The 14,921-nt window shown below is 37.4% G+C and overlaps 1 protein-coding gene across 1 annotated transcript; it reads right to left on the reverse strand.

Moving 5' to 3' along the window:
- Nucleotides 1–12,126: 12,126 nt before the first annotated feature.
- Nucleotides 12,127–13,068, reverse strand: LOC118831139 (olfactory receptor 13C9-like). The gene has a single exon (XM_036738304.1). The coding sequence runs from the start codon at nucleotides 13,066–13,068 to the stop codon at nucleotides 12,127–12,129; it is 942 nt and encodes a 313-aa protein (XP_036594199.1).
- Between the last annotated feature and the right edge of the window lie 1,853 nt (nucleotides 13,069–14,921).

The raw sequence follows: 14,921 nt of genomic DNA on the forward strand, positions 1-14,921 counted from the left end.
CCCAATCAAATTCACGTTTTTTCCTGGTAACTTTATGTAAGGGTTTCAAAATCTGTCCTAAATGTGGAATGTGATGTCTCCACTATCCAAATAGTCGTATGAATTTTTGGGCCTCTTTCTTATTGGTAGGGATAGGAAAATCTTGAATCTTTTTTCTGGCTTGTGGGAGAATTTCTCACAGTCCTTTATTGTACTGTATACCCCAAAATTTTACAGTTTGAGCTGGCTCTTGAATCTTTGCAGGGTTAATTTCTCATCCTTTGCTTTTCATACACTCAATTAAAAATGTCAACCTCTTTCCCACTTATTTACGTTTTCTCCCTGTATCATATCATCCACATAGTGGGTAAGCTGCACACCAGGCAATTTTAATATATCTAAATGTTCAGCCACAGTCCTATGACAAATAGTTGGGCTATGCAGATATCCTCGTGGCAATTAGGTAAAAGTATATAGTCGGGCCTGTCATAAGAAAGGAAGCTGGTCCCATTCTTTAGAGTCTATTGGGATCGTAAAGAAAGCATTGGCCAAATCAATAACTGTGTACCAAGTCCCATCGTATTTCTGGATCCTTTCTATTAAGATAACAGCATTGGGAACAGCAGCATACAAGGGAGGAGTCACTTTCTTCAATTGTCTATAATCCGCTGTCATCCCCTACGTTTCATCTGACTTCTGAACTGCCCAGACAGGATGATTCCAATGAGTGGTGGTAGGAGCTAACACTCCTGCCTCAACATATTCCTTTATAATACTGGCAATTTCATCTTGCTCACCTGGCACACAATACTGCTTCAAAGTAATTACTTCAGAAGGTTCAGGTAAAGTGATTGGGTCCATTTTTACTTTTCCGACTAAAACTGTATTACTTCCTATCTTCCTTATTGCAAATTGGTATCTTCCCCCAGGTAAATTCAGAGTCATACCTCTCAACATATCTATTCCAATGATGTATTCAGGAATAGGTACAATGATCACTGTACATTCTTTCTTAGGCAATTGTCCAATTTTCATTGTTAGTTTGACTTGTCTGGCTGCTATTTCATCCCCTCCTAGTCCTGTAATGGTAATAGGAGTTCCATGCGTGAACTTGTCAGGATTTCCATAAATCAAAGTTGTCCTCCACCCTGGTGTTGATCAATGTCCTTGTTACAGCATTTGATCCATTTTCCAATATATAATCAGATTAATATGGGGTCTGTAATCCTGTCTGTGTGTTTCTTTAATCTGAGCTGGGGCTCGGCCTATTTCCTAGTTTCACTGAAGGTGTGACTCACTTGAATACAAGGGTTCAAGATCTGCAGGATTTGTAGGGCCAGTTCTCACTTCTCTGTTCTGTCTGATATTAAGCCCCTTATCTAGGTACGTTTTGTATAGCTCATTACTTGAAATTACCATCTATCATTCCAAAATCTACCCTTGTTCTCAATAGAGCAGTAAACATTTCTTTTCTTGTCACTCTCTTCTGGCATTGAATCCACTGGCTAGTCACTCTTCTGTCTTGAGGAAATTTATCTTTTCTCCAGTCTCCTAAATCACTTACCTGTGAAATCTTATCTATCTTCTCTGAAAGAGGATTCCCTACCTCCCCAATTATCACAGTCAGAATTAAGTGTTACTCTTGGTTACATCCTCTTGCTGCTAAAGCTAACAGACTAATCATCCTGTTACCCCTTTTCAGATGATAATCCCTAAAAACTTGCTGTACAAAAGGATTCTGACTAATGGTTATGAATTTCATACAGTCCATGCTTTCCATAGATACTCCTGGGGCCCCTTAATCTCTGATTTTCATAATCCAAGATATTAACAATTCTCCCATTCGTTGGTGTAAACCTACTCAAGATATCTGTGACTTCCTGCTGTGTAACATCTTCCAAAACCTCTCTGAACACTATTATTTTCTTGGATTTCCTGCCTCCTTCGCTGTATGGGGTGCCCTTCTGTCTGAGGAGCTTGATCTGATATTGTATCATTCTCTGGCTCTTGAGCATCATACCACAAAGTATCATTTTGCACCTCAACTCCCAATATTGTATCATTCTCTCCTCACTCACTTCCCCTGTCACAATGGCAACCAGAGTGGCAGCTATGCTTGACCTGGACTGAACTCAAATGCACTTTTGACCTCCTTGGCTTCCTCTTTCTTCTAGCTGAATTAACAGCAAAATCAGTCAATTCCTGAACAATAATCTGTTTTTCTGACACCTGAGATTCTCCATCTTGCTGTGGTATAGATATATTCTCATTAGAGCTAGATGATCCTCTAATCCTGAGTTCTTTCTCTTAATAGTCTGTCCCAGCTTTCATATATAATACGATATGCTGTGAGTAAAATCCAGCTTCTTCAAGAAAGTGCTGTTGGCAGTTCTCTTCCTGGCTTACCTTTAATTTCTTGCAAAGATCTGTCCAAATCTAGTCCTCACACAGTCCTGTGCCTCTAGCCCGTTGCTTTGCACATCATCCCATCCTGGGAAAACCATTTCTTCCTGTAAAGTCCTTCTACCTCCAAACAGAGATCTTCTACTTTGTGATCCCATCCTCCTAGTCACTAAGTGTATTAGCAAGGCAATACATGCAACATCAACAATCATTGTGAATACGGCTATGTAATTCTGTATCACAAAATGTGAGAGACTCTCCATATAGAAGACAGAAGAAGCGAAACATTTATCCAGATACCAGAGGACTAAATCCCATAACCAATAAGTCTAATCCATCATCGCAATGAGTAAGTCAATACACAATATCACAGCAGAGAACCACAATCCCTAACCTTCCACCCCCCTGCTGGAGCCTTCCCACAAACACACTCACAGCACAGCACACATCTGCTCTTTCCCTCGGCTCTAACTCCTCTCTCCAAGCTTTTCCTGTGACACACTTTCCTTTTCCTCCCAGCAAGTTCCTCTCACTACATGTGACTTAAGCTTCCTGTGATGTAAGAAGGTCACATGGCCTATTAATGGGTGGTAAAAATCTTCAAATGTAAACTGTTTCTACACTTGGTTTTCTTCTTCTTTTAAAACAAATTAACCAGTGATTTGTTTATTTTTTAATACCAGCACCTAGTTTTATTTAATTGTTCAATGGTTTTCTTCCTTTCAATTTTATTAATCTCTCCTTTCATTCTCATGATTTTCAATTTGATGTTTAATTGGGAATTTTTAATGTATTCTCTTTGCTAGTTTTTTTTTTTAGTTGCACGCCCAATTCATTGGTCTGCAATTTCTTTAGTTTACTGACATAAGTGTTTTGAGATAGAAATTTTCCCCCAAGTACTGCTTTGGCTATATCCCATAAATATTGGTATGTTGTTTCATTGCTGCCATTATCTTTAATGAGATTATTGATAGTTTCTATGATGTGTTCTTTGACCCACTCATTCCATAGGATTAGATTCCTTAGTTGCCAATTAGTTTTTTTATTTATCTTTCCATGGCCCTTTATTGAATGTAATTTTTATTGAATTATGGTCTGAAAAGGATGCATTTAATATTTCTACTTTTCTACATTTGATTGTGAGGTTTTGGAGCCCTAACACATGGTCAATTTTGTGTAGGTCCTATGTACCAATGTGAAAAGATGTATATTGCCTTCTATTCCCATTCAGTATTCTCCAGAGGTCCATCATATAGAGTTTTTCTAAAATTTTATTCTTCTCCAGAGGTCCTTTCTTGTTTATTTTGTGGTTACAGTTCTAGTTCTGAGCTAATTCTGAGAGGGGAAAGTTGAGGTCCTCCAGTAATATAGTTTTATTGTCTATTTCCTTCTGTAACTCATTTACTTTCTTTAAAAATTTGGATGCATGTATGTTTTGAACTGATATTATTTCATTGTCCATAGTACCTTTAATGAAGATGTAGTTTCCTTCCTTATCTCTTTTAATTAGATTTATTTTTGTTTTTACTTTGTCTGAGATCATGCTTGCTACTCCTGCATTTTTTTTACTCAAGCTGACTTATAATAGATTTTGCTCCAACTCCTTGCCTTTACTCTGTGTGTGCCTCTCTGCTTCAAATGTGTTTCATGTAAACAACATGTTGTAGGGTTCTGTTTTTTAATTCCCTCCACTATCTGCTTTCAGGCTGAAAGAATAAGCAAGAAGAAAAAAGAAGAATTCTAATAATAAAAAGCTCTTATAGGAGAACACTTGACGAAAAGGCCAAAAAAAGAGAATGACTTCAAAGCATTTAACAGCAAAGATTAAGAGGAAAACATAGACTAGTAACCAATACAACTAGGATTCCAGGAAGAGATACTTTAAAAAAGAAGTAAAAAAAATTTTATAGATGAAATGAATGGTAGAGAAAAATTTGGAAAAGCAATTGGAGCTGTGCAGGAAAATATTGGAATAGGATTTCACAGCTCAGAATAAGAAATACAAATCATGGTCCAAGCAATAAACTCCCTGAAAATTAAAATGAGTTAAAGAGAAGCTAATGATTCAATGAGATATCAAAAATATTACATCAGTAAAATAATTTTTTGGTAGTTCTATTGGTATGGCACTGAATAGATAGATTAATTTAGGTAAAATTGTCATTTTTATTATATTAGCTCGGCCTAACCATGAGCAACTGATATTTTTCCATTTATTTAGATCTGATTTTATTCCCGTGCAAAGTGTTTCATAGTTATGTTCATATAGGCTCTGGGTTTGTCTTGGCAAATAGACTCCCAAATATTTTATAGTGCCTTCAGTAACTTTGAATGGAATTTCTCTTTCTATCTCTTGCTGTTGGGCTTTGTCAGTAATGTATAGGAATGCTGAGGATTTATGTGGGTTTATTTTATATCCTGCAACTTTGCTAAAGTTGTTTATTATTTCAAGTAGTTTTTTACTTGATTCTCTAGGATTCTCTAGATAAATCATCATATCATCTGCAAAAAGTGATAATTTAGTTTCTTCTTTTCCTATTCTAATTCCTTCAATTTCTTTTTCTTCTCTTATTGCTACAGCTAATGTTTCTAGTACCAAATTGAATAATAGGGGTGAAAATGGACATCCTTGTTTCACCCCTGATCTTATTGGGAATGCATCTAGTTTATCCCCGTTACAAATAATGCTTGTCGAAGGTTTTAGGTAGATGCTATTTATAATTTTGAGGAAGGTTCCACTTATTCTTATGCTTTCTAGTGTTTTTAATAGGAATGGGTGTTGTACTTTGTCAAAGCCTTTTTCTGCGTCTATTGAGATGATCATATGGTTTCTGCTAGTTTTGTTGTTGATATGGTCAATTATGCTAATAGTTTTCCTAATATTGAACCAGCCTTGCATTCCTGAAATAACTCCTACCTGGTCATAGTGTATTATTCTCGTGATGAGTTGCTGCAATCTTTTTGCTAATATTTTATTTAAAATTTTTGCATCAATATTCATTAGGGAAATTTGTCTATAATTTTCTTTCTCTGTTTTAACTCTACCTGGTTTGGGTATTAGTACCATATTTGTGTCATAAAAAGAATTTGGTAGGACTCCTTCTCCATCTATTTTCCCAAATAGTCTACAAAGTATTGGAATTAGTTGTTCTTTAAATGTTTGATAGAATTCACATGTAAAACCATCTGGCCCTGGAGATTTTTTCCTAGGGAGTTCATTGATGGCATGCTCAATTTCTTTTTCTGAGATGGGGTTATTAAGAAATTTCACTTCCTTTTCTGTTAGCCTGGGCAGTTTATGTTTCTGTAGATATTCATCCATATCTCTAAGGTTGTCAAATTTATGGGCATACAGTTGGGCAAAATAATTCCTAATTATTGTTTTGATTTCCTCTTCATTAGAGGTGACCTCACCCTTTTCACTTTTGATACTGGTAATTTGATTTTCTTCTTTCTTTTTTTTAATCAAATTGGCCAATGGTTTATCAATTTTATTGTTTTTTTCATAAAACCAGCTCTTTGTTTTATTTATTAATTCAATAGTTTTCTTAGTTTCAATTTTATTAATCTCTCCTTTGATTTTCATTATTTCTAATTTGATATTTAATTGGGGGTTTTCAATTTGCTCTTTTTCTAGCTTTTTCAGCTCTATGCCCAGATCATTGATCTCCTTTTTCCCTATTTGATTTTGATTCATGTAGGCATTTAGGGATATAAAACTTCCCCTAAGAACTGCTTTTGCTGCATCCCATAAGTTTTGGTATGTTGTTTCATTATTGTCATTCTCTTGAATGAAGTTATTAATTGTTTCTCTGATTTGTTCTTTGGCCCACTCATTCTTTAGAATTAAATTATTTAGTTTCCAATTAGTTTTTAGCTTATTTTTCCATGGTTCTTTATTAAAAATGATTCTTATTGCATCATGATCTGAAAAGGATGCTTCGACTACTTCTGCTTTTCTGCACTGGATTGTGAGGTTTTTATGCCCTAGTACATGGTCAATTTTTGAGTATGTGCCATGTACTTTTGAGAAGAAAGTATATTCCTTTTTATCCCCATTCAGTTTTCTCCAGAGGTCTATCATATGTGCCTTTTCTAAAATTCTGTTTACCTCCTTAACTTTTTTCTTATTTATTTATTTATTTATTTATTTATTTATTATTTTTTACTAAGCTGGACAAAATAATAACAAAATTCATCTGGAAAAACAAGAGGTCTAGAATATCTAGGGTATTAATGAAAAGAGATGCTAGAGAAGGTGGCTTAGCCATACCAGATATTAAACTGTACTACAGAGCAGCAGTCATCAAAACTGCCTGGTACTGGTTAAGAAACAGGGGTGTGGATCAGTGGAATAGGATAGGTACACAAGTAGGAGAAATCAACAAGTTTAGCTATCTACTCTTTGATAAACCCAAAGAGGCCAGCTTCTGGGCTAATAATTTACTATTTCACAAAAACTGTTGGGAAAATTGGAAAATGGTAGGGCAAAAACTGGGCATAGACCAATATCTTACACCATATACCAAAATAAAGTCAAAATGGGTTCATGATTTAGGAGTAAAAGCTGATACTATAAGTAATTTGGGAAAGCAAGGAATAGTTTACTTATCAGATTTATGGAAAAGTAAAGAATTCATGACCCAACAAGAGATAGAGAGCATTACAAAATGCAAAATGGATAATTTGGATTATGTCAAATTGAAAGGTTTTTGTACAAAAAAAGCCAATGCAACAAGAATTAGGAGGGAAGCAGAAAATTGGGAGAAAATCTTTGCAACTAGTATCTCTGATAAAGGCCTCATTTCTAAAATATACAGGGAACTGAGCCAAATATATAGGAATACAAGCCATTCCCCAATTGAGAAATGGTCAAAGGATATGAACAGGCAGTTTTCAGAGGAAGAAATTAAAGCTATCTATAGGCATATGAAAAAAAATGCTCTGGATCACTACTGATTAGAGAAATGCAAATCAAAACAACTCTTAGATACCACATCTCTCCTGTCAGATTGGCTAAAATAACAAAACAGGAAAATGATAAATGCTGGAAAGGATGTGGGGAAATTGGAACATTGTTGCATTGCTGGTGGAGTTGTGAGCTGATCCAGCCATTTTGGAGAGCAGTTTGGAACTATGGCCAAAGGGCTATAGAAATGTTCATACCCTTTGACCCAGCAATACCACTTCTAGGGTTGTATCCCAAAGAAATCACACAAGCGGGAAAAGGACCCATATGTACAAGGATATTTATAGCGGCTCTTTTTGTGGTAGCCAAGAATTGGAAATCAAAGGGATGCCCATCAATTGGGGAATGGCTGAACAAGCTGTGGTATATGAAGGTGATGGAATACTATTGTGCCATAAGAAATGGGGATGATGCGGACTTCGTAACATCCTGGAAAAACCTACACGACATAATGCTGAGTGAGCAGAGCAGAACCAGGAGAACGTTGTGCACAGCCACAGATATATGGATTCTGTGAGGACCAACCCTGACATACTTCGCTCTTCTCAGCAACCTAAGGTGCAAGGACAACTCCAGGGGACTCACGATGGAGAATGCTATCTTCATCCAGAGAAAGAACTGTGAAGTTTGAATACAGGTTGCTTCTCTTTTGTTTTTGTTTTTGGGTTGTTTTTTTTTTTGGTTCTGTTTCTTCTTTCTCATGATTCATTCCATTGGTCATAATTCTTCTCCACAACTTGACTAGTATATAAATTAATTCAATGCAAAGTTATATGGGATAGTTATATGAGATTCCATGCCATCTTGGGGAGGGAGGGGAGAAAATCTGGAACTCAAAATTATGTAGAACCGTGTGTGGTAAACTAAAAATAAATAAATAAATTTTAAAAAAAGAAGAAAAAATATTATATCATAGTCAAAGTATTAAAAAAAAGAAAATGTAAAGAGATCATACAAGTAGGAAATGGACCCATATCTATAGCAGCTGCTTTTGTGATGGCAAAGAATTGGAAATCAAGGGGATGCTCATCAATTGGGGAATGGCTAAACAAATTGTGGTATTTGAAGGTAATGGAATACTATAGTGCAATAAAAAATGAGGAATAGACTGATTTCATTACAACCTGGAAAGACTTCTGTGAACTGAAGCTGAGTGGGGGGAAGAGAACCAGGAGATCATTATACACAATTACAGATACATGTTATCTGAAAGGACTAACTTTGATAGACTTGACTCCTCTCATCAATGCAAGGTTCAAAGACAGCTCCAAAAGGCTCATGATAGAAAAAGCTACGCACATCCAAATAAAGAATTATGGAATCTGAATGCAGACTGAGGCAAACTATTTGCTCTCTTATTTTCCTTCTTTTTTGGTTTCATTTCTCCTTTCTGATGAGTCAGTCCATTGGTTAGAATTCTTCTTTACAACTAGACTATTATGTAAATAAGTTCAATATGAAGGTAGATATAGAACCTACATTGGATTACATGCCATCTTGGGGGAGGAGAAGGAGGGAGAGAAAATTTGGATGCCAAAAACTTGTGGAACTGAATCTTGTAAACTAAAAATAAAAAATAAATTTATTAAACATATGTATTATTAAATTTATAAATTAAATTAAATTTATAAATTAAATCTATTTATTATTAAAAAAGAAAGAAAATGTAAGGTACTTCATAATAAAATTGACCTAGAAAACAGATGGAGAAGAGAAAACTCAAGGATCATTGGACTATTATGACAAGGATATTATATTTCTAGAAATCTTTTAAAAAATATGCTTCCTGAAGGTTTTAGAACCAAAGGGCAAAGCTGAAAGAAATAGAATCCACTGGTCATCTCCTGAAAGAAATTCCAAAATGCAAACTCCCAGGAACATTATGGTCAAAGCTCAGAGCTTCCATGTAAAAGAAAAAAAATACTTCCATTAACTCAGACATCACCTGAAGTAATGAAAGTTGCAGGTAGGAACTTAATATGTATCTAGGAAGTTAATAAGTTTAGGATGCTTTATGGATAAAGTTATGTCTAATTATGCAAAACATGTCATGCTGCTTTAATTGATGCCACTTTAAGTAATATGTAACATAGGAAGGTAAAGCAAGGTGGTACAGTAGATAGAGTGATGAACCTAAGTCAGGAAGACTGATCTTCATTAGTTCACATCTGGCCTGAGACACTTAATAGCTGTGTGACCCAGGGCAAGTCACTTAACCCTGTTTCCCTTAGTTTCTCAACTATAAAAATGATCTGGAGAAGGAAATGGCAAATCACTTCAGTATGTTTGCCAAGAAAATCCCAAACGGGGTCATGAAGAGGAAGACAGGACTGAAATGACTGAACAACAACAACATAACTGAAAGATTCTCAGGTTTCATTTTGCCAACTCAAATAGCAAGGAACTGACAGAATCATTGTGGTGACTCAGCTCAATTCCTCATATTTCTATGACATTGCTGGGAAGGAAATGCCACTTTTTTCCCTCTGACATATCCACCACCCTGGTGAAGGCCCTCATCACCTCGTAATATAGCGTTAGCCACTGACTGCACTCCCTACCTTGATTCTCTCCCCACTTCAGTTAATTTTCCAATCAGCTATCAAAGTGATCTTCCTAAAACAGAGATCTGATTATATCATTTTCCTATTCACTAAGCTATTGGACTCTCCATTTCCTCTAGAATCAAATTTAAAATTATCTGGCTTTTAAAGCTCTTCATAACATCATCCCTTGCTTCCTTTCAAGTCTTTCGCACCTTACTCTTGCTCCATATACTCGGCAATCCAAAGACGGGGATCTCCTTGATGTTCCCCTCACAAGACACTCTCTCTTCTGACTATGAGAATTTTCCCTGGCCTGTCAGGTCTGGAGCTCTCTCCTCTGTCATGGCCATGTCCTAGTTTCCTAGTTTCTTTGTTTTCCTTCATGTCTCAGCTACAGTCTCAAGAACGCTTTCTCAGTCCTCTCTAGTCTTACTACCTTTTCTCTGCGACTATCCCCAATTTATCCTGCATATATCTTCTTCGTACATTGTTGTTTGCATGCCATCCCCCCATTAAACTGTGAACTTTGTGAGAACAGAGGTTGTTTTTTGCTTTCTTCATATCCTCAGTGCTTAGCATAGTTTCTGGTACAGAGCAGGCATTTAATAAATGCTACTTAACTGTCTGATAACAGGCAGATGGCATTCTGAAGCAGAATTGTCATGCTCTCCACTTATCCTCTCCACTGAATCCAAACTTCACAGAACAAATCCCTTTAATAAAAGGATACAAGTCAAAGGGCTGCCATACTTGAGAACTTAGAGGGCCATATGTGCCCCTGAGGCCTCAGGTTCCCTACCCCTGCTCTATACAGCTGTCAAGCTAATATTAAAGCCTAGATCCTATCATGCTACTCTTCTGCTCTATAAACTCCAGTTTCTCTTTATTACTGCTAGGACCCAATGGAGTTTTATGTTTGACCTTTAAACCCCCTCACAATCTGACTCCAAACTACTATCTTTGCAGACTTATATATTAATTCCCCTCATGGTCTCTCATGCCTGCAATACACTCCCTCCTCAGTTCCATGTCTTAGACTCCCTAGTTTTCTTTGAAGTTTTGCTCCAACACCATTTCCTATGTGAAATCTTTCCTGATCTTTGACAGTTTCTAGTACCTTTCCCCCTATATAAATTAACTTCTATTTATTTTTATGTATACTTTTATCTTCCTGAAAAAAATGTTAACTCCTTCCAGAGATTTTTTTTTCATAGTCTTGTATTCTAGCATCTAACCCAGTGACTAAGTGGACCCTTAATAAATGACTTTGGATTGATTAGTCAATGGAAAATGACTTGGCTGATAGCTGAATGGATGTGAATGAGTAATGAAAGAGCGCTGTTAATTATATCAGTCCCATAATGTTGGGTTCACACATTGGATGAGAGAAACTTGCAACTGACAATACTACTTATGCTCCACTGTGGCAGTCTCTTATTCTGTGTGAATCTACTTCCTTTCCCCCACTTCAGATCTTTTACTCTCAGACTCAGTTCACAGATTCCCACTTCACTTTCTAGATTGGTTGCTGTTGGAAACATCTAATTTTGACCTGAGCCTGGTTTTCTATTGTCCCATTTATGTCTTTCCTTGAACCACATCTTCACCCTCATATCTAGTATGGTTTCTTTCTCTGGGCTGGGTTTTGCTAATCTTTATCAAGCAGTCTTTTTCATTCTCTTTGTATGGATCAAGGACCCATTAGGAAAAAATCTGTTTATCCCCAGATATAGCATTGAAAAGAACTCAATATCATTCAGAAGATAAAATGGGGGAGATGCTCTTCATTTCATCACATTTGGTGCATGGTCTTGGGCAAAAACCATGATGATATTTTGGGGAAAGGGGATTGGGAGCTAGGAAGGTGTTAGTGGTGAACTACTTAATCGGGGTAAGCTCCATGGAAAGATTAAGTTTATTGGTACCCTTTTGGAAAGAGGCAGGTAACAATGCTAAGGAAGCATTCTTTTCTTCTTTTTTTTTACCAATCATCTACTTTTTTGTAGTTGCAAAAATTCAGGCAGTATATGTTAGAAGAAATTCACATTAAAATCTATGGGTGATAGTTCATCTTCAGGAGTTGTGCTGTGCTTATATTTGAAACTCTTCTCTTCAAAAAGTAAAAAAGAAAAAACCTCAGACATCTAAATACAATATCAACTCAACTTTTACCTTTCCTATGGCAGAATCATGAGGAGAAAGGGATTAATGACCAGGGTAAGCACCTCATTAGGACCTCTTGAATGGAAGTCTTTTCAGCACATTTCTCATGGCTGCATTCACCTCCTTGTTCCGCAGGCTATAGATGATGGGGTTCAGCATGGGGGTCACCACCGAATAGAACAATGTGATGAACTTGTCTGTAATTGAATTTTTGGACTTGGGTTTCATATACATGAAGAGGATGGTCCCATAAAACACAGTCACCACAGTCAAGTGTGCAGAACAAGTAGAAAAGGCTTTTTTCCTCCCTTCTGCAGAGTTAATTCTCAGGATGGCAGAGAGAATAAAAATATAGGAGAGAATAATTAATAATAATGGGGAGAATGCAAGTGTTATGCAATCTATCAACATAACTATCTCATTCAAGGAGATGTCAGCACAGGCCAGCTTTAGTATGGCTAAGATTTCACAAAAAAAATGGTTAATTATATTTTTCCCACAAAAGGGCAACCTTATTGCAAGAGCTGTTTCCATAGTTGAATTAAGAAAACCTACAACCCACAATATAACCACCAGCTGCACATAGTGTCTCTTGTTCATGATGATAGGGTATCTGAGGGGATTACAGATGGCCATGTAGCGGTCATAAGCCATTGTGGCTAGGAGTACACACTCTGTGGTCCCCATGGCAAGGAAGATATACATTTGACTCATACACCCAGAAAAGGAGATGGTTTTTCTCCCCCATGAGAAGTTTGTCAGCATTTTAGGGACAAAAGAGGATGTAAAACAGATATCCAAGAAGGAGAGGTTACTGAGGAAAAAGTACATTGGGGTGTGAAGGTGAGAATCCAGGATAGTGAGCATAATTATAATACTATTACCCAGTATGATGACCATGTACATCACCAGACATAAAAGAAAGATGAGCCTTTCAGTCTTGGGGTATTCTGAAAATGCCAGTAGAACAAACCCCCTCCCAGATGTCCAGTTGAGTCCTTCCATCATATGTTCTTTCACCTGTAGAAGTTCAGAGAGAAAAGAACAGGTGCTTAGTGACTAGTCCCTGGGGAAGTGGGCAGCTTAGGAAGGGGGAATTAACCTATTAGCACAGGCTGATGTCAAGGAAGAATAGCACAATTCAGGGAGAGAGAGAGGGAGAGAGAGAGAATGTATGTATGTATGTATGTATGTATGTATGTATGTATGTATAGAGGAGTTTAAAAGAAATGGCCTGAGCATAGGTAGGGGCAATGCAGGGGCAAGGGTTGGGTAGAGGTCATGTCATGAGCAGCTGAGGGAATCAGGAAAGACTTGTGCCTTCTCCTGATGTCTCTGTTTTGGCTGATTGCACTAATATCCTCCTACTCACCTGGGCTCAGAGCCTCATGAGGCATGTTTGACTCTTTCAGCTCCTTCACTTTTATCCAGTCAGTTGCCAACTCTAGTTGATTTAGGGTCAGTAACATCCTCCCCATTCATTCCCTCTCCACTCACATGTCTACCCCACTAGGTGAGGCCCTTATCATCTCTAGCTTTGGCTATTGTAATGGGGCAGCTAGACTATGTAGTGGATAGAGTGCTGGGCCTGGAGTCAGAAAGACTCCTCTTTCTGAGTTCAAATCTGGCCTCAGACATTTATGGGCTGTGTGACCCTGGGCAAGTCACTTGACCCTGTTTCCTCAACTTCAAATGAGCTGGAGAAAGAAACCATTTTAGTATCTTAGCCAAGAAAACCCTAAATGGAGTCATGAAGAGCCAGACCCAACTGAAAACAAGTGAACAATAGAGAGAATTGTAATAGCCTTCTCTACTCATCTCCCTGCCTCTTGTCTCTCTTCTCCAATCTATATTCCACATACCTGAATGTACATTTCATAATGCTGAGTTCTGACTATATTAGATCATTCAGCTTAAAACAATTTCCTCTATTCCTTGCAGGATAAACCACAACCTATTCAGCCTGGCATTTAAGGCCTTCCACAATTGGACTATAGCTTACTTTTCCTCTTTCCTTACATCTCCTCTTTACATAATCCATGTTTGGGCCAAACTGGCTACTAGCTTATCTCCACTCTCATTATTCCATTTCATACCACACTGCACAAAAGCAGGCCAATTAGTCAGTCAACTAGCATTTATTAAGTGCCTGCTATGAACCAGGCACTGTCATATACTTGGGCTGCAGTCCTTCTCCACTGTCTTTTGAAGTTCTCCTCTTTTTCAACTCCCAATTCAGGTGCCAACTTGCCTATGAAGTAAGCTAATAAAAATATTCTTTCCCTCCTCAGGTTTTCCCAGAGACATTTACCTCCACTGCATTCAGTCTCACAATCTGTTGTTTTCTATGCCTGTTGGGTAAGCCATGTCATAGGATCATAGGTTAGACCTGGAGAGGACCTTAGAGATCATCCAGTCCAAAGCCCTTATTTTATAGATGAGGAAATCGAGGCCTAAGGAGAGGAAGTGACTTGCTATGATGTGAGAACTGGGGTCTGAATGTTGGTCCTGACTCCAGATCTTGCACCCTCTCCACTTCATATCAAACTGGAAACTCCTGGAGAGCAGGGACCTTTCCTTTTACATCTTTGTACCTCCTTAGTGTAATTTCTTGTATAAAGTATAATTACTTGTATCTCTCAGCAGCCTTCTACATGATCCTTTCCTTTGCTTCAGAATAACCAGAAACACCTGGCTACTGCTGACACAGCCTAGTTTAACCCATCGCTATTCACGTTTCTGTCAACAGTGTGAGTAGCCATAAAACTGTTTCTTCTCAGGAGCAATTTTCAGCCTCCTTTTCTCATGGAAAGAAGCGATTTGAGATAATGATTCAGAGATCTTGGCTGGGGCCATCTTCA

The sequence above is a fragment of the Trichosurus vulpecula genome, chromosome 9 (assembly GCF_011100635.1).
Source record: "Trichosurus vulpecula isolate mTriVul1 chromosome 9, mTriVul1.pri, whole genome shotgun sequence".
NCBI lineage: Eukaryota > Metazoa > Chordata > Mammalia > Diprotodontia > Phalangeridae > Trichosurus > Trichosurus vulpecula.